The 23238-nt window shown below is 31.1% G+C and overlaps 1 protein-coding gene across 3 annotated transcripts; it reads right to left on the reverse strand.

The window, feature by feature from the left end:
• Nucleotides 1-1233: 1233 nt before the first annotated feature.
• On the reverse strand, nt 1234-21972 carry LOC137819283 (protein transport Sec1a). 3 transcript variants are annotated; one of them, XM_068623082.1, is made up of 21 exons: nt 21711-21972; nt 20887-20942; nt 20700-20781; nt 19871-19949; nt 12945-12995; nt 12706-12802; nt 12569-12601; nt 11954-12079; nt 11121-11312; nt 10964-11047; nt 10595-10693; nt 10241-10317; nt 8524-8620; nt 8138-8263; nt 7959-8054; nt 7376-7501; nt 4900-4980; nt 3933-4141; nt 3727-3817; nt 3539-3628; nt 1234-1522 (listed from the first exon to the last, which is right to left on the reverse strand). In XM_068623082.1, the coding sequence occupies exons 1-21, from the start codon at nt 21778-21780 to the stop codon at nt 1466-1468; spliced, it is 2019 nt and encodes a 672-aa protein (XP_068479183.1). In that variant the 5' UTR covers nt 21781-21972; the 3' UTR covers nt 1234-1465. The 3 variants fall into 3 exon arrangements, with proteins under 3 accessions (XP_068479183.1, XP_068479187.1, XP_068479188.1); XM_068623086.1 differs by lacking the exons at nt 19871-19949; nt 20700-20781; nt 20887-20942; nt 21711-21972 and adding an exon at nt 14695-15552; XM_068623087.1 differs by lacking the exons at nt 19871-19949; nt 20700-20781; nt 20887-20942; nt 21711-21972 and adding an exon at nt 15211-15516.
• Nucleotides 21973-23238: the final 1266 nt, after the last annotated feature.

Below are 23238 nucleotides of genomic sequence, written 5' to 3' on the forward strand. Positions count from 1 at the left end.
TATTGTTAGTTAATCCTTAATAGTTTCCTCTCCTGCATTCTTAACGGTTGAACGACGCATGGAAAGACGAATTGAAGGCTTTCTTTTGGATCATAGCTGAAAGGAAGAAAAAAGAAGAAAGCGATAGAAATAAAAAAAATTGAAAATGTGTTGTTTGAATGAATAAAATAAGAAGAAAAAAAAAGAGATAGAGAAAATAGCGATGTGAATGAACGAAGGAAAAGGGTAAAAAAAATAATATTTTTATTATGTTATTTTAAAAAAAAACCTTTGTTATTATTTTAATTTTTATATTATATTTTTTGAATCAACCTGTGAATATATATTTTTTTCCATATAAATTAGAATTGGAATGAGAGGAAATATATTATAGTGCAGTCTGAAATTTTTACATGTCTTTTCAATTCTCCTCCAAATATTTGTTGTAATTCTTCCTCCCTAAATATTTAGCAAATTCCCCAAATCAAACACAACTTAAAGTTCTTAGGTATAAAAATAATTCAGCTTGGAGGGAGAGAAAAGCTAGAGTTTCTAACCAGAGGCAATGTATTTTGCAGGATGTATATATACAAACCATAAAATTACAAGACTACCTATACTGTCATATAATAATTTGGCTTTGGGCAGAGGTAAACTAACATTTAGCAAATCTGACAGTGAATTATAAGATAATGCATTTTTTCAAATTAATCAAAATAATTTATTGTTAAAATTCTATGATTCTACTTAAAAGTTAGGTTTTGAATTATCAAAACTAATCTCATTAATATTTCCTTTTCAATCATAAACAATAGTAAGGTGTGTAGTTTTTTATTCCCTAAAGTAAAGGAGAAAAAAGTGTGGAGATGGGATAGAAAATAGAGTGAAACTTTTTCTTATGCGAAGAAAAAGTCATAATAAAACAAGAGAGTTCTTTAAGAATTTTAAATTATCTTCAATGTATTGATATATTAAAAGTCACAAGTGAAGGCTTCTCTCGTTTTAGCCGTTAAGACCTAGTTTACGAAACGCAGAAGTAAAAAAAAAGAAAAACTCTCGATACAACCTACAAAATTCAACCTTTAAAAAACATAAAATTCAACTTTATCTTTTATTGCTATACGTAACTAAGAAAAAATATATGGAAGAGGCGAATATAATTTATATCCTAAATCAAGGTATCCTTTCACTTGAAATCGACATGAAAAATAAATATACTTTAATAGTTTATAACAAAAATGTCCATAGTAACACTGAAAAGAAAAAAGATGTCCTTTGAATATGTATGAGAGCGTGGTGTGATGTTTTAACAAAATTTGTATATAAAAAAAACTTGAAAGGGGCCCCTGTGTTCATCCCTTGTGAAGAGAGTATAAAGTATAAACCTTCTAATGTCTAAACAATTAGGAATGATCATAGATTATAATTGATACAAAAGGGATATTGACCAACCTGCTGCTGGTAATTATCAGTTTCCGGAAAAATGTTATATGCCGAGGCCATCCATGGGTGGTGCAACATTGTCTCCCAATAACTTTAATTTCTGTACATTCACCATAGCAGGAAAATGTAAATTAATCAATAATGTGAACAACAATAAATATCAGCAGCTATAGCTACTTCAATTATACACTTTTTCCTACCCAACAATCTCTGTCTATCATGATTTTTTGGTATTTTTCTAAGAGAGTGTTAAGAGACATCCAAGTACATATCGTACTTCATGCCCAAAGTTTCTGAGTGAGATTGGCTTCCAGAAACCTATTTCCTAGGTATAGTGTTGAATTCCATACGCCACAAAAGGTATCTATGTAAGTGATTCAGATGTAGTAGAAACATGCTAACTACTGTTATAACATTCTCTATATTTTGATTAAGATGTCGATCTGAATTTCCATCCTCTATATTTCCTATTTGCGATATTTCTATGTTTCAATCTATGTTGTTTTTGCATTGTAAATGGTCTAAATATTTTCTTGAGGTTAATTAACAAGCTGTTTGGTTTTCAGTAAAAAGCAAAATCCCAAAAGGTTAAAATGGAGTTCCAAATAATACGGGTTAGGTTAGTACTCAAGAACTCGTGGTTTCCTGCAGTGTAGGAATTTGGGGTCAACCACATCTTTTTCTTCTTTGTTTTTATACTAAAGTAATCGTCTAGGAGGCTTATTGAAGGCATGATGGAAGTGTGGAGCATAGTAACTAGTGGGGAGGCTAACAAATGTTCATCTTCACAAGCCTAGTAGCTACATTCAGAAGAAGATTCTGGAGGCAGAATCAAGAGTTTTTAGCTGCTTTTATAGTGCTTGTAACTCTGTTTTCTGCTGCATAATGCGCTGGTTTTGATGATTATTGTGCTGGAGATTCTGCAGTTTTGATGATCTTCATAAGGACAGAATAACAAATTAGCATAGGAACTGAGAATAGGTGCAGAAGATGTCTGTGACAGGACATCATTAGACCAAAACGGTGATGCTGGCCCAGGTGCAAGGGACTCTATTCAAGTGAGGCAGAATTATTCAGTATTGCAGGGGCTATAATGGCAAGTGATTTTGCGCTCAATTCCGGTTTCTGGAGCGTTTGTTGTTGGAACATGGCCCATTGGTGTTATCGGCGTATATCAATGATGATATGCCATTTTTCTATAAAAACGTTGCATTTGGATTTACGTTTTTTGGTCTGAGGCATATGCTTCTTTCTCTGGTCAAGCTGCTTACAATGATTGGTACATGTCATTTTACAATGTCTTCTTCACTTTACTTCCAGTAATCGTTCTAGGTGTTTTTGATCAGGATGTTTCTGCCAAACTTTGCCTAAAGTATCCCGTTCTATATATCTAGAGGGAGTAGAAGACACCCTTTTCAGCTGGCCCCTGATTCTTGGCTGGATGTTGAATGGAGTCCTTAGTTCTTTAGTGATCTTCTTCTTAACTACTAATTCTGTGTTCAATTATGCACGCCTTTTAGTCTGCTGTTCAATTATGCAGGCAGCAATGTTATCAAATGTTATGCTTCTTCTTTTGGAAGTAGCTTGCAGTGTATTTTTAGCTGAAAGCTAGATGTAGTAGGAGTATGTTTTTTTTATATGGGCTGGACACCTATGGAGTGTTCCTTTTAATTTATTAATTCTTTGTTGATAAAAAAAAATTCTAAAAAACTTAATTGATAGGTCTTTCTCAAAGAAGATCCATTGAAAAGATTCTAAGATAAATGAAACCTGACCTGTACCAAATTTACATAAAAAAATTCATACACCTCCAACCTAAGACAATGTTGTGACTCTTCTTATGCTCAACTTTCTTATATATTTACTCGATGTAAAATCGACTTACACTCACATTTAAATTCTTAACATTAATGACTTAAGTTGAATTAGAAAATATTAATTGAAATTATGTAAGAGAATTTAATTCAAAAAAGAAATCTTTAACATCAAAAAACAAAATATGATCTACAAAATCAGGGCATTTGCTTAACTTAAAATCTGCACGATAAGAGCCCTTCTCATTGTGAGAAAAAAATGTTGAGAAAAAAATGTGAAAAAGAGAACAAGGGCTTATTACCGTAAGATATTGTGGAGGATCATCCATGGATGTAGTACCTAGGATTACTTCCCTTTTTAATTTTGTTGTCAACTTGTGACAAACTCGCAGCTGAAAAAATAAAAAAATAAAGTAGTACAAGTTAAGATTACAATTTAAACATTCTAGACTAATTAGTTCATAAAGTTTATTTTTGCCTCATACTCTACCTCGGATCGAGTAGCCCCGCCAATAATAAACACAAAGATTCGCTTTCCCATCTTCTTGGGATCAGTAGTCCAATTCTTCAACGTGGAGTCACTATTGAAGGTATGAAAAATTATAAAGTCAGTGTTGAAACTTGAAACTGTACCATTAAAGCACAACTAGTTTCTGGTAAAGAAACAAATTTGAGTGAGATAATAGTTCATGTCACCTTGAATATCCATCATCTGAAGTAGTACGAGATCTTCCCCAGTTTGCTGTCCTCCTAGATCTATTTGAAGGAAGAGAAGTTGTTGGGGCTGCTGCTGCCTTTTTGCTGTCTTTTGCTGAACCCCCTTGGGCACTACTTTGACTTGGCTCGTTTTTACACGAATATTCATTCTTGGGCAATTTATCCTTATTGAGATTTTCGATGAGCTCCTAATAAACACAATGACATATATAGTTTACATTTGAGCGTATAAAAGAAAACAAATAATATTTGATACTAATATCATCATGCTATGTTTAAGCAAACAAAATGATTTCTTAGTGCTTAGCACCCATATGACAACAAAGAATAATACTCGAGAAGCTAATTTTATCAACTCATCAAATATGATACTCTCAGCACAAAAATAATGAACTACGACGCTGGATAAGAAACAAGCTAGAGGGAAAAATCTTTCCAACATATGACTGTTGAGATCAAACCGAAACTAAGATCATTTTTAGATAAACTTCATGTTAAATACTCATAATAGAAAAAAAATTAAAAAATATATTAAACTTTTTTCCATAAAATAAAATTAATTTATGTATTTATTTTTTGCAGAAACCTTATTAATTAAATTTTCAAAAAGTTGAGATAAATAAATCATAATTTATGAAAGAAATTTATTTATTTTATAAGTATTCATTCATTGAGAAATTTATTGAGAGAGCCTAAATTAAACATGTTGAATATTTGGAATGGGCATAGTTATTTTGCCAAGCCAGGAAATTTTCTTGTCTTTTACTTCTCTCGGTAGTAAATTCTAATGACTGAAGAGCTTAATTTCTTTCTTTAACTCGAGTCTTTCCCCCAACCCAACCCAACCAACAACAATAAGGAAAAAGAATAAATCAGATCAGCTGAAGGTAGCATTTTGTACGCAAATTTTTTTTGAAAAGCAAGGTTGCATAGTCTTTAGTCGTACCTCTAACATGGGAAAAAATCGAAATAGTTGCCACGTTTCTTCCTCTTCATCAGCTCGATCTTTGCGAGCTGCATGCTTTGTCTATGAAGAAAAAAAGAACCCTTTTACAGATATTAGGTGTGAAAGAGAGTTATGGACGGCATGCAAGAGATATTTAAATAAAAGGAACCCACTTTTTAAATATTTTAGTTAAGACAAATTTGATGAGTGAACTATAATAAGCTAACTATCTTAATAAATTCTAATATGTTATTTGTTGTGTCATATGATATAATCTTATTTTATCACTTTAACTTATAATTTATTTATATTTTTAAGAAACATATAATTTAGTTTATAATAATATATGTTATATTTTTTAATTTTTAATATATTATCTTATATGTATTTATAATTTTTTTGAGGCAAAAATTTAAATTATATTATCCACTAAATTATTAATTATAATTTCAAAACGTTATATAAATAAAAAGTAGTTATATAAATAAAATGTAATTTTGTATTATTTAATTAAAACTATATTTATTATAGTTTATAAAACAATAAAAATAAAAATTTAGTGTATTTTTATTTTTAATGAAAAATAAAATTTATACATAATTTATATTATATTTTATTATTATTTATTTTGTTATCTTCTATACGTCCAGAATGGTTGTAAGGTCAGTTTTATTAGCTAACTATATGCATTCATCAATTTTTTACTAAAATATCCAAAATGTTAATCATTACCAAAAATTTGCATACCTTAATTATTAGTATTATAAGATAAGTTAAATCTTGTAGAAATTCATTCTTACAGATATTAACCATTAGATTTATACGTATTATTAGTTTATAATGAAAATTAATATATAGGTTAATTCTATTTTTTTAAATCATTAGTTATTTTCTAAAAATTTATCAAATTTTAGTAAAATTTATCTAAAAGATTATAATAGTTAACAACTGTTAAAAAATAATATTTTCTAAACGGACAAAAATCATGGATTAAAATTACTTTTTGACAAATAGTGAAAACCAATATTTATTTTTTGGAAGTTTGAGAAACAAAAGGTTCAAATTTCTTAGAGCATATGGAAGTTGAGGTAAGGAAAATTTGCTTTAAATTAATTCCAAATTTAGATTTATCTATATTAAAGAGATCTTTGGTTGTTTTCAAATTTTTTACAAAGGTTTTGAAGTAGGTTGATTGAATAGGTGAGATTTTGCAAGAAATTTAGATTATAGAATGAGTGGGCTTTTAAGCATAAAAAAATAAAATAAAATAGCTGTGGTGATTATTTGTAAAAAAGATATTGATTTTTACTGTAAGTCGTAACTACGATGTATGATTTTGTGTTGTAATTGGTTGTTTATTGTTTTTTTAGCTATGTTGAACTTTGGGTCGAATTTGCTTTGGGTTGAATTTGCATAAGAAGCATAAGAAGTTTGTCTATAAGACTGTTTCTTCCTGCACCTCTATATCTTCTTCTTCTGGCACCTCCATACACAACATGAAAATACATTTTTATCCTTCTTGTGCCACCTCCATAGAATAATTTCTGGATTATGTAATCTGGAAACGCATTTGAAAAAAGACTTCCGGACTACATAATCCGGAAGTTAAAAAAGACTTCCAGATTATGTAATTCATAAAGTAATTATACATTTGAAAAAAGACTTCCAGATTATATAATCCGAAAACTAATTACAAATTTGAAAAATGACTTTCGAATTATGTAATCCAGAATACTACAGAGGGGCATTTTTGAAAATACGAAAATCTATGGAGGTGAGAGAAGAAGGTATGGAGGTGGAGGAAGAAGCAGCCTGTCTATAAAGGTGTGTGACTAATATCATAGAGTTGTGGAGGCTCGTAGAAATTTAAATCAAAGATTAATTTAGAGAGGTGAGACTAAGAACACAAAGATTTACCACAATGATAAAAGTTAATATAGTCAATCATACATAATAAAATTCTGTAATATCAAAAAAATTGATAAAGTCTTCTAAATATAATTATTTATACTTAAACTAAAAGATGATAAAAGATTACTATTAAAAAGTAAATAATATTAAATATTTTTTTCGAAAGAAAATAAATACAATTATTTCTATAATAAAACTATAAAAAATAAATAGAATATTCATTTTAAATGTTGAAAGTATACAATTAATTACTTTTATAATAACAATAAAAAAAATCATAAAAAAATTTAAATATTATGATTTGATTTAAAAAATATAAATATTATTTTTAATGTTAATATTATATATAAATATATATGTAATTATAAAAAAAATTCAAAGAAGCCAAAGTTCTCCCTGAATTTTGTTATTTTGTTTCTGTGTACACCAAACACCATTATAGTCTTTTTGCTCTTATCTTACCATGTCATTGTCCTATCTCATCTTATTCTTTTATCTATCATATATATATAAACCAAAAATCCTTGATATACAAAGATACTGTGAAATGAATATGTATGTTTACCTTCTGGTTACTGAACTTGAGTGAGAAACCGCCTTCTCCACCAGTAGATGATTTCTTGTTTGATGATCCCGCCAGCAGTTGCATGTTACTGATAACTTTCATGTCATCAGGTGATAGTTTTGCCAACTGATTAGATAAGCAGAATCATCAATATATAAAACTACTTTACTTAGGCACAACTTACACACGTCTTTTGTATAGAATTTTCTAATTCGTTTTTAATAATTGATAGTGGCTGAATTTCTTGAAAACCGGTTTGATGCCTAATTTGTCCGTCTTAGACACCTAATTAGTCACCAATCCGTTTTTAAGGAATTCAGCCTCTATCAAGTATTACAAAACTAATTTGATAATAAACGAGATTTAGGACAGTCACCCAGATTCAATTTAGTCAAATTTACGTAAACTTCTGAAGAATATGAATCTGATGAGAATATAGAGCATCTTGTATAACAAACGTTGAAGTTATGAGAAATGGGAATACCATGCATATGTTTGTAAATTAATTATGTTCATGTGCAATAAATAAAAAAATTCGGAGAATACAAGAAACATGTACAATTTGTTAAGAGTTGACAATGACCTGCATTAGCTTTGAAGCTTTATCACCCTCAAACTTTTCAGGATAGACAATTGCATAAATCATCAACAAACGCAACTTATATTCAGGAGTTGTACTCTGCACGGGAAAAAAAAATTTAATAAAGAAAGTATTCATAATAAAATACTATTCACTATTCAGATATCTCTTCATTTCCAGACCTGCTTTGTTCTTAAAAAGTTAATAACTTCCTTCGCTCCTGCATCCCCAAAAACAAGATCTTGTTCCAACTGTCCAAGCTCTCTAAGGTCTGTTTCTCTGATAATTGTGTTGATCTTTCCAGCTATCTGTTTTGAATTCATCAAGCAGAATGGTCAGCATATAAAAATATATTTATTTTGTTATTACAGTGCGACACTTATCAAGTTGAAAGAGATATGTCATTTGCGTCAAAGCCATCACGAGTTCTCATTTCTCAAGAAGTATGTCATTTCGTTCTCTCACATTCCATTGCCATTATTCTCAAGATGAAATCAAATACTATACTATTCCTAGACAAACCATAAAGAAAAATAGAAGATGATGAAAGTTAGATAGAATAAATCACCTCCACATGGAGTGAAATCTTTTCCACTTGCTCAGTGTATTGTGGCAATGCCTGAACCATTTTCTGCAAATCTCGTGTAGATAATTCGCTACCATCTCTGCAGAGAATCAAATTTATAGGTCGAAAATAAGTGGCATGCTCGACAGGGTTTAGTCAAAATAATTGCAAAAGGTAGGAGGCAGCAACGTAACCTGTTTGGAGAAGGCTTGGGAGGCTATATAAATCTTCCTGTTGGATATGTAATTAATCTTAGTTTAGTCTAAGTTCACTCACTGTTCATCTTAGTTAGGTTCGGGTGGAATCAGTATCCCCTCATATTTGTAATCATCACCCATATAACTATTATAACGAGACACACTATTTAATTTTTCTCTTTTCTTAGAGAATTAAATGTACACTCCTATTTCTTATTTGATCTTCATTTTCTTCACTTTTTTCTGCTTTATGCTATCTTCAATTTTATTCACAGTAAGCACATAATGTCTCTTTCAAAATAAATTTATACATATAATGGCGTATTTTATTGCAGAAACTGCCCTGATCAGTGTCTATATGCTATACAAAACCAAAAACCGTGCTACTAAAACTAATCTCCTTTTCTAGCTCTCTATTTTTTCTTTCTAACAAGAATGAAACTTAGAACCCTGTGTATATCCCTTATACCCTCTACCACTATATAGATCCTAGAGCTTCTTTCTCATTCTCTCTCTAATTCCCTGCTATTGGTTCTTTCGCTCTCTATAATTCTGTGTAAAGCCTACCCGTCATTTTTTTTCCTCCTATTCTTCTTTAGGTACAACGTTATCAATTTAAGTAGCTAACTGGGTAAGTTGCCCAATTTGAGTCTGAGGCTTTTCTAACTTGGGCCAAGTATCGCATAATTCTCGCTCAGTATTGTTGAGTTATATATTGAAATACTGCAATATTAGCCACTAATCGTAGAACATTTATACTCTCATTCGACCACAAATTCTAGATTTATGGTATTATTTATCACTATATAATCATAACAATAAAGTATTTTAAATAAAAATACAAGGTTTAAAGGCATATGGGATTTAAAGACTAATAATAGGGCATTTAGTCACAAGAGAACGTAGAAAAGGGAAGGGGAGAGAGAGACTCTGAAACGTAAAATGGATTATAATCTTTTGTCTATATTTATAGAATTTTAATGAGATGTTATTTTACTTTACTTTCCTTTCGTTACAAATTTAGAAAAACTAACAATATACTATCTTACAACTTCATTTAAATACACTTTATTTTTTAATGAGATTTGTTAAAAATTAAAAAATTATATAAGTCTCATTCTTTATTTAATAAATCTCACTAATCATTTTATAGTTTAAATATATTTAAAAAAAACGTGCTTAAAGAAGCTAGCACTCCACTTGATACATTATTCATATTTTCCCTTTAGTTGCAAAGCAAAAAAGCGAGATCTTTCCTTTTCTTATAATCATTTTTTTTTCTCTTCTCTCCTTTGGTTATCACCATGTGTTTGGATTGGCAAAGTATTTTTAAATAAAAACCCTTTCTAAGTGTGATCTTAAAAAAAGTAATTATTTTTCAGAAAAAAAACTTGCCAAACATATCATACACGAAATGAATAATGACAAACATAGTGAAAGCTAGGACCTTAATTAATTGGGAGGCATTTCACGAAATGGCCATTATTTTTTCATAAAGGAAGAAGAAAGGTGCCAATGCAAACCTTCCCCTTTGTTGAATTTGTGCTGCTTTGTTCTTTGATACGAAATTGGTAAACTTGTCATGCAGTCTTTCACTAGCCTGGTATTAATGTCGGTAAAAGAGCAATGAGATTTGAGAAATATATGAATTGTGAGTTGATAATATTAGATGAATTCGGATAAATTTGTTATAAATATTTGTAAAAAATATAAATAAAATAACTTTCTTTTATATGTGAAAATTAGTTTATGCATATGATTAACAAAATTATATTTAGAGAAATAATATTACATAAACTTATTTCGTTTTAACAACATCTGCGTATAATTTTTTTATAGAAAATTATCCAAATATATCGATAGTGAAAGAGACGTACATCTGCTATATGAGCGTGGCGAAGTTCAAGCCAGACTGGATCATGATCTTGTAGAAGGACCTCCTTCATCTCAGGATCACCCCCGGTTTTGCTGGGAATCTAGCATGATTGCTATGTTAAAATCAGAAATAGCAAAATGCAAAAACTTGTATACCTGAAGGCCCACTCATTAAAAGTGATGCTTAAAATAAATTGAGATGGACTTTTTTTACTTTAAATGAGAGAGCTGTATTTTTTAATTCTCTAATATGTAGTCTTTTTTGTAAAAACTAATAACAAATAATTTTTTATTAGTAAGTCCAAAGTTTAAATTAAGCACCCTTATTTTTATAATGATGAAGGGAAGGGCAAGCAAACAAAAAGGGATACCTCATGCATATATTTATCTCCATTCATATTCAACAAATCATGGCACATAGCATCATACGTCCATTCATGAATGACAGGAGCAATCTGTGATGCAGATTAAACACAGTTAAAGGTGAGATATAAAAGGAGACATTCATTATGAACAGAGAGTTTTAACCTGATCTACGGATCTGTCAACAATGAGAAGATCACAAGTTTCATTTTGTGGAAAACCGGGAATGGTAGATTTATATTTAGAAACCAAGTCCCAAACAGCACTAGTAAGGTAGGTAGGAACTAATTCTCGAACTGCTGTTCCAGTAGACTCGCCACTATCCTTTGCAGCACGATACCACACACATGGTAACTCCTAAAAAGATACACACATTTTGGATATACTCTTTCAGAAGTTATACCTTATATGGAGAAGATAAGGAATTTAGGGAAAGTCAAGTATAACTTGTGTAGTAGAATTTGAAAAAATGCTATTGATAGATCATGATTGACACAAATACTATCTTTAATAGATTTATTACTATCATGATTACCCTATAAATGTTTTTAATCTTCATTGTCATTAAAAGAATGCCCGTTGTTGTACCTTATATTACAAGTAAAGAGTAATCTAGTGTTATTTTGACTCAAATTCGCCACCCACGTAAACAACCATAGCATGCTTGAACTGAAATAATGGGTAAAAGTTACAGAAGTGGTCACAAATATGAAATTTATTGGATCCCACAAAATCAAAATGTAGTAATTATTTTATTCTGAGTGACTTCTGCTAAAATAGTTTGTTAGACGTACAGCAAAATATATATTCACCAAAAACGAATGGAATTAGAAAGGCTAATATTATATAAAAATATGTAAAAATCAAACGGGATAAAAGAAGAAAAATGATGACTTAAAAAGTACCTGTAACTCTCATTACAGTGAGTCGAGAGTAGTTCATTAATATCCTAACCTACGTTAATTACAAATATTGAGTATAAGGTGTGTAGGTAATACCTTTAATGAAGCAAAAACTGTAGCTATTCGAATAGCCATACTATTCATGCAGGTGTTAAATCTGCGAGTATTCTCAATGTTGCCATAAAGATCGTCCATTGCTGTTTCTTGATCAGTAGTAAACCCCTGCATCATATACATCTCAGTAGAAAATCCCATTTTCCCCTCGTTTTGAACATTATTTAAAAAGTTCAAGGTGATTCTTCGCTTGAAAATAAATTCAATAACATATACTATTACTCTGTTGACCAAATTTCCATGGATTTGTAAGTATTTATATATTGGTTGTCACGTAAATCATGACTTTGAAGGCACTGGAATCCCAAATTCCTTGAGAACACTGCTATGTTTAGACTTGGCAATATTAAGAATATAAATAAAACCTTTGGATCATAAGACAAAATCATATAGGAATTCCATTTTGAAATCAGTAAATTCATCCAGGTAGTTTATTCTTGCAACTATGACAGTACCGTGAACAATTAAATAAATGTGTTTTGTTATACACCGAGATTTTGAGTAGGTAGGTAGGTAGGTTAGTGGTTACTAAACTTTTTCATTTCAGGTATGCTTTAAGGTAAATACTCCGGATAAATTGCGAAGTTCAATAACTACCTGGCTATCTACTGGAAAATATTCCAAATTCATCTGCAAAATAGAACCAAAATTAATTTCAATTTCAATAAATAAACAATTTGATGTTGACCACTTGCTGATATCAATTAGATAGAAAGGGACAGCAAAATCTTGACCTCTCTCAATGCTCCTATGCGGGGTAAGACACTTGTATCACACTTGATGTGGTTTACAAGTTCCTTTGGGATCGGTGAACTGAAAAATATATAGGCTCTGAAACATGCAGAGGAAGAAAGAACATAGCCCCCGCCCCATTTAAAAAGAAAAAACAATGCTGTTAAGTTTTCTCCTGAGATAAGCTTAAAAATGTAGAAACAATATTAAACTTGGGGAAAATTTAGAATGCTTCCCATACTTCTTATACAGGGGCTCCCTTCCAGACATATCAGACAGGAACATGACCACACTGCAAGCTAGCAAAAGATATGTTTAATATGGATAAACTATGCGAGTGAAAACAAAAGGAACAACAGAAAAGAAGTCCGTTCAAATTAATGCATGGAAGAGAACATTTGACTGGGTTAAAATACGAATAAAATTGGAAACGAAAGGGATTAGAGAAATAATTGAACCCTGACTTAGAATTTAACACAAATACTTGTGGCCTTACATTGCTGAAATATTTAGATCGGAAAGGTATATTGATGAATGGCATAGACATAAAAAAAATTACTTTTCTTAATTTAAGTCTAACAGTTGTATATTTAATTGGAACAATTGTACATATCAAGTTGCCAGTTCTTTGCAAGCTTCAATTATTTTAAACTGATGCTATAAGCTATTGAAAACATCCATTGTCGACAAAAATAAGTTCTTTTTAAAAATTAAGTATGAGTTGAAAGTTCCACAAGTTGCAAGATTTGAAAAAAACCTACAAATCCACTTGCCAAAAGTTTTTTAGGTTTGAGTTCATATTTTGGTCTCTTATATGATTTTGCTAATTACAAATTGGTGTTGTATCTGTCCAGTATTTTCTCTCGAAAAACCTACAAAAGGTATCTGAGTCGACTTGGTGACCGGCTCGACTAGTACAATATGAAATGGGTGAGGAATCTTAGTTGTAGATTGTATCGAAACAAGTGTGCCAATTTATGGTAAATGACAGTACAAGGATCATCCCTGCCCTGAGGTATTGGTGGTTAAGAAATATTTTTCCTCAAAAGGAAGGGAGTAGACTCACATGAAGAGGAGAGATCATCATGAATTCAAATGTAAGTTGGAATTCTAACATTGGATAAGAATGGACACGATGAACAATGTATATAGAGAAATAGGTTTCTTACATGAGTATGTTCATGACTCATTTTTAGTAAATCTTCCTTTGAATTTTCCCACGAACCCAACACTTTTTACTGTGTGTTCTTATTAGGCAGGGGTGAAAGAAAAGGCACAAGGCAGAGGAATGAAAGAAGAAACTTATCATTTGATTTAATGTAACTATGCAAAAAAAAGATGCATGGCTATATATATATATAGGAGAAGACAAGGATCGTCTAATACAAGACTATGTATTAGACTAGATGAGGATCATCTAGTACGTAGAAAACGAGGACCGTCTAAACACATAATAGATGAGGATCGTCTAACACATAGAATACAAAGACCATCTAATACATACTAGACGATGACAATCTAAGCCATAATTACACAGTATTCCTAACAACCTCCCTTAAACTAATGGTTGGATTGACAACAACCATAAGTGAAGATCAAGCTTAAAATGTTTCAATCTGGAGTGTAAAATAGGATTAGCAACAAGTAAAATAGCATTGAGATTGTCAAAGTAGATTTCGGAACGAAGAAAGAAAGATGAAGTTCATTGAGAAGCGAAGACAACCATTTTAGTTTAGCCAGAGCGACAACAATGCTCTTATATGTCGCCTTTGTACTACTGCGAGATTAAACCCAAAATGAATGCAATACTTAGTAGTCGACTTGCGATCATCAGGTTCAGAATCCCAATCAGCATCACTAAAACCAGGGATATGAAAGTGTTGACATTTACGAATGAGAAGACCATGATCTACCGAATCAACAAGATATCGTAAAATGTGTTTGATAGTTTTCCAATGATGTTTCAGCAAGTTATGCATGTACTGACACACCTTTTTGATAGCATAAGCAAGCTCCAGTCATGTGATTAAAATGTACTGCAAAGCTCCTACGACAGAGTGATAGACAACAGTAGACGCATCTTGAGTGAGACGAAGGAAGAAACCATCGGAATTGATTGAGGCTTGGAATCTAGCATGTTTATGTAAGCTAGAAGTTCCCTGATTTACCGATATTGAGACAGATGAATGTTGCCATCTTCCACTAAAGAAGCTTCAATAGCAAGTAATGCAAAGGTCCTAAATCTTTCAAAGAAAAGGAGTTACGTAGTAATGATGCAAGAGAATTGATAGCCTTAGACGATGTCCATGTGATAATTATATTATCCACATAAACAAGAACAAAAAGAGTAGAAGAATTCCCGAATAAAACAAAACAAGATGAGTCGCTCTTTGTAGAGCTAAAACCCAACTTTTGCAAAGTGGAGCTCAACTTATGGTACCATGAACGCGGTGCCTGCTTAAGACCATATGTAGCTTTATATAATTTACAAACAAGATTTGAGTTACCTTTGACAAGTGGTTGTTGCATGTAGACAATTTCCTCTAAATCACCATTTAGAAAATCATTATCAATATCAATTTGATGTATTGGCCAATTAGATGATACTGCAAGAGTAAGAACCACACGAATGATAGTAGGCTTGACAACAGGACTGAAGGTTTCATTGTAATCAAAACCTTCAGCCTGATTGAAGCCTTTGGCAGCCAACTTGGCCTTGTGCCTTTGAAAGCTGCCATCAACATTAACCTTGTTTTTAAACACCCATTTATAGCCTACCATAGTTGCACCAGAGGGCAGAGGAACAAGAGTCTAAGTAGATTTATAATAAAAGCATTATATTTCATGTTGTATAGCTTTTTACCAGTTAGGGGATGATAACGCTTGCTTAACAGAGGTTGGTTCAGAAGGAATACAGGAATTATGTAAAGTATTAATTTTAGGTTTAAAAACATTAGCCTTAGCTCTAGTTACCATATGGTGATTATTTGAAATGACATGAGAACTGATATTAGTAGTATTTGTAGGTTCAGAGGATTCATTAAAATTAATATCAGTAGATGTAGAAGGTAAGACATCAAAACAATGACTAGTATCATTGTTAGGCACAACATTAACATGCAAAGTTCTATTACTAGGACTATGATGAGGAATATATTTGATGACAGTTAAAGGAGATGAGATAATAGATGGTAAGCCATTTGTAGCACTACTAGAAGAAAAAGAATATTGTAAGGAAAAACCTACTCATTAAATAGAACATGATGTGAGACACGTTTTACCTATAGGAGACAAACAAATGTATCCTTTGGTTTGCAAGTTATAGCCCAAAAATAAGCAACAGGTAGATCTAAAATTAAAGTAATAATAATTATTGTAAGGTCCCAATAAGGGATAACAAGCACACCCAAACACTTTAAATATATTATAGTTAGGTTTTGAATGGAAAAATATTTCAAAGGGATTCAAATTATTTAACACAGGTGTGGGCAAGACATTTATAATATGGGTAGTAATGATAAAAGCTTCAACCCAAAATTTATTGGGTAAGAAGAGTTAAATCCATTTCCGTTATCTCTATGTTTGTGTTCAATAGCTCCATTTTGTTCATATGTATGAGGACATATTAGATGATGTGGAATACCATTGTCATTAACATAAGATTTAAAAACAAGAAATTCATTTGTATTGTCAGTTTGAATACTTAAAAGTTTGTGACCAGTTTGGTTTTTCGAAAAAAAAAATTAAAACGCATAAACGCAACAACCACTTGTGATTTAGTATGCAGTAAGAAAATCCAAATATATTTAAAATAAGTATCCAAAAACAAAATATAGTACCTCGCACCATTAGACACACAGGAGATGGTCCCCTAACATCAATATATAGAAGTTGTAAAGGAGCAGTATACACAGTAGTAGTAGACGACATAAAAGGCAACTGATGAGATTTGCTCTTAGCACAAGAATCAAAAAATAAATTATGTTTGGAAAATTGTATATTACACTGGTTTAAAATTGGTTTAACATTATGAAAAGAAGAGTGTCGGAATCTAGAAGGCCAGAGATTAAACTTGGGTCTGGTTGTGACTAAATGTATTATTAGCAGAGTAAGCAAGTGAACGCCGAAACATAGGGAAAATATAAATACATCTTTAATTTTTCCTTGAAGAAGAATCTGCTGGGTGTCTTGATTTTTAACATAATGGGTAGGAATTAATTCAAAATACACGTTATTATCTTTTGCAAATTTCGATATATTGGAAGATTCTTGTAAAATACAACAAATGATTCAAATTGAAAGCAGTATTCGAATTTGGTATAGTAACACAAGTATTCCCAACATGTTTAACCGACATACCTGAGTCATTACCTAGTTTAATAGTGTCATCGTCATGATAAGTCATTTTGTAGAAAACTTTTATCATCATTTGTAACATGATGAGACATTCCACTATCAGGATATCAAAACGAATCATCAATGGTGGAAGGCACACCCAAAGTAGACGGTTCATGATACTCATTGACTGTAGATGAGAATTGAGAAAAGTTAGCATGAGCATGAGACGATGTACTCTGTTCCCACAAATTTGACATCTGGATTTGTTGTGCCAAGAAGAATTTCAAGAACCACGATTATTATTCTTGGATATCAAAAACGCATGGAATGCTAAGAATTATAATTAAAAGGCGGTCTTCTCCCCCTGCTTTGCAAACCATTGTTGCGATATCTATCTTGTTGATTTGACAAAGACCACTAACTAGAAAGAGCATTGGCTTGGAGAGGAGATTGATCAAAAGACGATGTATCTCAAACCTCTCTTCTTGAGCAAGAAGAAGTACTTTAACCTAATCAACTAAATAGAGATCTAGACGGGATGTGATGGACATAATAAAATGATCATATTCGTCACATAAGCCATCAAAGATAGCATCAGTATGATCTTCAACCGTAATGGGAGCTCCAACAACAGTCACATCATAGTATCAACTATCTTCTTGATATCAAGGAGATAAGTATTGATAGATACTGCTATCTTTCTTCGGTGTGTTCGTAACTGAAGTTTTAGTTTCTTGACTTTGGCTCAGGTTTGAGAGATAATGACATCCAAATTTGTGAAGTAGTTTCAAGACCCACCATTTTGGTGAGAATTGGAGTTGACATCGAAACAGGAAACCAAGTAACAATAAGTTGGTCTTGTTGCTCATGGCATAGGAAAACAGGATTGACATCGTTAGCTTAAAAATCTTCAGAAGCCTTGGATTCCAGAGGTATTGTTGAATTATTCAAACTATTTGTAAGTTGAAGGCCTTGAATGGTGGAAAGAACCTGTTGAGGAAATTATCACTGTGGAGTCTAAGATTGATGGGCCTGGTGAAGGTATGCAAAACAAATGTTGAAGACAAAAAAACTCAGGATTGTGCATTGCGGAGGAAAAGAAGTCATTGTTGACTCTTGATACCATGAAATAAAAGACAAAAGACGAAGAAATAGAAGAAGAAACTTATCTTTGATTTAATGTAAATATATAAGAAAGATACAAGACTATATATATAGAAAAAGATGAGGACCGTCTAATACAAGACTATAATACAAGACTAGACAAGGATCGTCTAACACATAAAAGACAAGGACCGTCCAATACATACTAGACTATGAGAATCTAATCCATAATTACACAATATTCCAAACAAAGGGAGATGGGTGCTGAAAATACCTGGATTGTTTAAAAAAAACTACAATTTTTGTTTGACGTCTTGCATTATGCAAGTCTCATACTCATGATCATCGTTCTGTTTAATCTTTTCTGTACCTCTATGAACACATTGATACTCCAAATATTTGTATGCGCGTGCAAGACAACTTCATAATTCACAAAACATCTAGAGTCAAACACCAAAACTTTAGGAAACTTCTATCTAGTCAAAAGAAAATTTTGAATATTATAAAATCCTGGCAACATGAGAACCTTTAAGTGGTGATGGTTCACAAAAACTTTGGTTTGCCTACTATAAGGTAAGAAGAAGAATCAGCTATTCTGTCTCCTAGTTATTTCTTTTAAATTTTCTTTAACATGCTCTCTCTTTTCCCACTCATTATTATATTTACAGACTTCTATCACTAAGTTAAAAGGAAAAATATAACACCACCCTCTAGTGATTCACACATATTTCTAATATAACTCTTATGTCATTTCCATCATAAGAGGTTTTGTGAGATCTTGATTTATTTTTTGTAGGCTTTATTGTATTACATCATTACTAAGATCTTTTTATAATTTTTATTCTAATGCTAGGCCTTATAAAACCCACACTCTAATATTTTATTTGGTTATGAATAGAAATATATATTTCTAAATAGAAAAATAATATTTTTTATTGTTATGATCTACAGTGTTCTTTAAAATCTAGGGACTATTTAAGATCTAAGTTCTTAAATTTTATGTCATATCAAAATACTCCAGTAAAGAAATCTTATAAAATTCAATGATTCTCGCAATAGAGATATCCTTACTAAACAATTTTATAATCAAAATTAATTAAAAATAAACACTTAACTTTTTTTATATTTTGATTCAAGATGTAGTTGTGTGGCATCAAATAATGAGATCAGGTTATATATGAATGAATGAATGAATGTTTTAACAACTTTTTCTATAAAATCTTCTAAGACAGAAACACAAGAAGAAAAAAAAAAAATATTTTCTATAAGTTAAAAATAGCTTATACACAAGTTAAAAATAAGAATTTTAAAAACTAATATGAGAAGTTTTACAAATTAGCTTGTGTATAAGTAAAGTTTAACTTACAGAGAAGTTCAATTTTTCTTTCTATTTTTTTTTCTATTAAAAGTTCTTATGAAGAAACTCATAAAAAGAGATGTATATATATTGAAATTGAATTTGGCAAACGAGAAAAGAAACAAATAAGCAGGCTAACTATACACATTTGCAAGCGTGGAAGTGAATGCTAGCAAATTTATTGTACCTATGTTTTATATAACAAGAAATAAAAATAGAAAATGCTAAAATCTATGAAAATTCAATTTATATTGTGTTATAATGAAAGAGTCGTCCTGTAATAATAAAACAATTATTTAATTTTTAGATGATACTTCTATTTTTATTGGTGACATATATGGAGAATTCTAACTAAGAGAGGAAGTTACTTCTCTTTAGAAGGTTGCATGAAATAAATAGCATCCAAAGATGGTAACGGTTGCCTTCTCCGAAAGAGGTCTTCCACCACTGCAATATGATATTAAGAAATGATACTGTATCAATATTTTTACAGAGTAATCACAGAACAGATGCTGTTTTAAAGTGGGTTCAGTAAATATGGAGAAAAAGCATAAGATAAAATGAAAAAAAAAATCTAATTTAATGTTCTACATTCAAATCTAAAAGAGCTTGACAAATGTACATTGCCAATTGGAGTGGAGAGGACTATATACTGGAAAAAGAATGAGACTAACGATATCATGTGGAAAATGATAATATGACTTAACGAATGAAAAATGTTGTGGCAAATGATTTTATATTTTGTACAAGTTCTGTTCTTCAATCAAACGATGACAGCCATATGTTGTTTATAATAGTATTAAATAACCTCTACCAAATGTGTTGCAGAATTTTTAAAAAGAATTCCATTTGTCACCCTTGAGTTATAGAACTCGATGGTAAGGATACAACTTGGATGTTAGTTTTGTTCTTTAACTCATTATTTTTCTCCAATCCCCTAAAATAGCAAACATTTTTCTCCAATCTTATTGCCTGGCTTTTTGAAATTGTTGGAAGAAAAAGAATGACATTTGAAACCCGTTATCACTCGGTATGTGTTAGACCATTGGATCGCTATCATTAATTATAAGTTCTTCGAACAAAACCAGTGATTTTACAATCGCTCCTTCACATTTTGTGCCCTCGGTCATAGAGAGTAAGTTGGCCATTTGAAAAAGACATAAAGTCAAAAGGGATATCAGTTTGAAGGGTTCTCACAGGAAATTTCTTGGTCTGTAATATCTGCCATTTTACACGAATGTGACATAACTTTCACAGTGACTTTATCCATTATGAGCACCTGTAAAAGTAAGGAAAACGTGACCAAAATATATCAGCCTGAATTAACTAAAAATGAGATGATATAAACGTGGTAATATATCCACATTAAAGTCTGAAGACACACCTTCCATGCCTTCGAGTCGGGTGACTTTGCCGATCTAAGCATTTCAAATAATAACCCTATTAGCATCCAACGAAGAAAAATGATTACGAAACAGTCACGAAAGTGAAGCCAGCACAGTACTTAATTAAATTTCCAGTCCTTTTTTATTTAAATGTATAAAATAAAACAAGGAGAGACCACAGTTACATCATGTTTCATTGCTCACAATTTTCTCTAGATGGATTCATTTTCAAGATGATTGGACTCATCAAAATTAAGGAGAAAAAATAAAAAATAAAGAATCACAAATGCAACATTTCTTTTTGTCATCATGACATTATTGTAGAATATATTACCAATAGCTTAATCGATGACCAAAAAGTCATTCATAAAATTTGAATATAAAACTTTACTTAGTCTATCTACATTCAGTTTAACATTCGTCAAACAATTTATTATTCGCTTTCAAATGACGACAGACTTCCAAACCAAACGAAATGCAGATGGAGAGGTACCAAATTTCCAGCGAGATTCACAGTTACGAAATTCATATTCCATTTCACACAACTTTCTACCAGACATACATAACCACTGATTCATTTTCTAGATGACTGTTCGTATGAAAAGTTAGTAACGAAAAAATTCAAAAAAAGAATCACAAACGCAACGTATTCGTTAGTTTCAAATGACAGTCCGAAATTCAATTTCCAAACGAAATGCAGATTGAGATATGTTGGGATGCTGAGCTCCGTTCAACAGTGAGAAATCGAAGCTTGATTTCGAATCCTAAACCAAATACATTAAACGGAGAACGAAAAAGAAAGCGGAAAGGAAAAGGATGTTACGGTCGCGGCTGATTTGGCGGAACGGCTTGTACTCCGATGTTCCGCCGTATTCGGAATCGGAAAACGACATGGTTGAATGGTTGCAGCAAGAGGTGGTGATTGGAGGTGCGAACGCAGATTTGAGAATCGGAAGCGGTTGAGAGAGAGAACTGTTGGAGGGGTTGAATGAGGCTGCGAAAGTTGTTATATATGTTAGAGGGAAGGAAGGAGCGTAGGACGTGTGACACTTGGAACTTGAGTTTCGGTTACGGTTTTGCGCTCTCAATCTCCATTCATGTCAAACTCAAGGTGCCTCACGAAGTACCATACTCATTATTTTTAAAAAATATTATTTCCTAATTCAATAAATTCAATTTCTGTTTTATTAATCGATATAGAATTAGAAAAAAAATAAGTGAATTAAATTAGATATTAGTCTTGAATTTATATATATAATTGGCCATACGTAAATTAGGAAAAACAAATGTAAATGCAAATAAATATTTCCAAAAATTAGATAAAATACACAAATACTACACACGTGATCTAATAGGTCCTGCTGGCTTAAGTGTCAAAAAGAGAACTTTAGATAATTTTCCTTCTTTAAAATGGAATTTAATAATCCTTTGTTACGTATCAAAACTTTGTATTAATATTGAAAATGCTATTATAGTAGGTGGGTTAAGCATATCTCTTGTATCCTTTATCTATATATATATATCCTCTTTGTTATTAGAATAAAGAATACATAAAAACACGCACACATAAATGAAAATTATATATAGTTTAGCTATTGTAACCCCTTTAACAAAGTCCCATCCATCCATAAAGCTCTTCTTTTCTTTTTTTTCATCTTCATATTTTATTTATTTTAAAATTTGATCGCAACATGCATTAGTTAAAGAGTTATATCTTCATATTTTATTTATTCTAAAATTTGATCACAACATGCATTAGTTGAAGAGTTATAGTACATTTTTAATCGATTAGATTTTTAAATAGAGTAAATTCATTTTTATTCTAAAGATCCCTTATTATCTTATTTTTCTTATGATTTAGCCATCAATTTTGATGGGTACAGTTGAGAAAAGTGTTCCTCTCAACTTGTTTTACCTTATATATACTGAAATTTAATGATGTTTGGATAACATGTTTTAGATCCTTAGATTATGGAATGGTTTTTTTTTATGGAGCTGAAATCTCCACTAGAATAAAGAATTTCAAGTAAAAGATCTAGATATGGAGGGGACGTGGTTTCAGACTTCAATTTCTCTTGTACGGATGTTGTTTGATTCTATGTTGTTTGAACTTGTAATATTATATTTCGATAGTTTAGTATTTAAGTAGTCATTTGTTTGCAAATTCAATTGATTTGTGTGTTTAAATGTTGTGTGATTGTGTATATATATATATATATATATATGTTTTGTATATAAATATATATATATATATATATATATATATATATATTAGTGATATTGTATGATCAATTGAATTATGCAATTTCTAAATAATATGGATTGTGAATGATGAAAGCTTTATGAAAATT

The sequence above is a fragment of the Phaseolus vulgaris genome, chromosome 10 (genome assembly GCF_051622355.1).
Source record: "Phaseolus vulgaris cultivar YP4 chromosome 10, ASM5162235v1, whole genome shotgun sequence".
Lineage (NCBI taxonomy): Eukaryota > Viridiplantae > Streptophyta > Magnoliopsida > Fabales > Fabaceae > Phaseolus > Phaseolus vulgaris.

Bases quoted from the DNA above. Each gene is read 5' to 3' on its own strand.
- LOC137819283 (XM_068623082.1), bottom strand. From the start codon at position 21,780: ATGTCGTTTTCCGATTCCGAATACGGCGGAACATCGGAGTACAAGCCG. The intron at 12,803-12,944 runs GTATGGGAAGCA...TGCATGTTTCAG, and splicing joins AGGGAGCCCCTGTATAAGAA to AGCCTATATATTTTTCAGTT. The intron at 12,602-12,705 runs GTCAAGATTTTG...TCTATTTTGCAG, and splicing joins GCATAGGAGCATTGAGAGAG to ATGAATTTGGAATATTTTCC.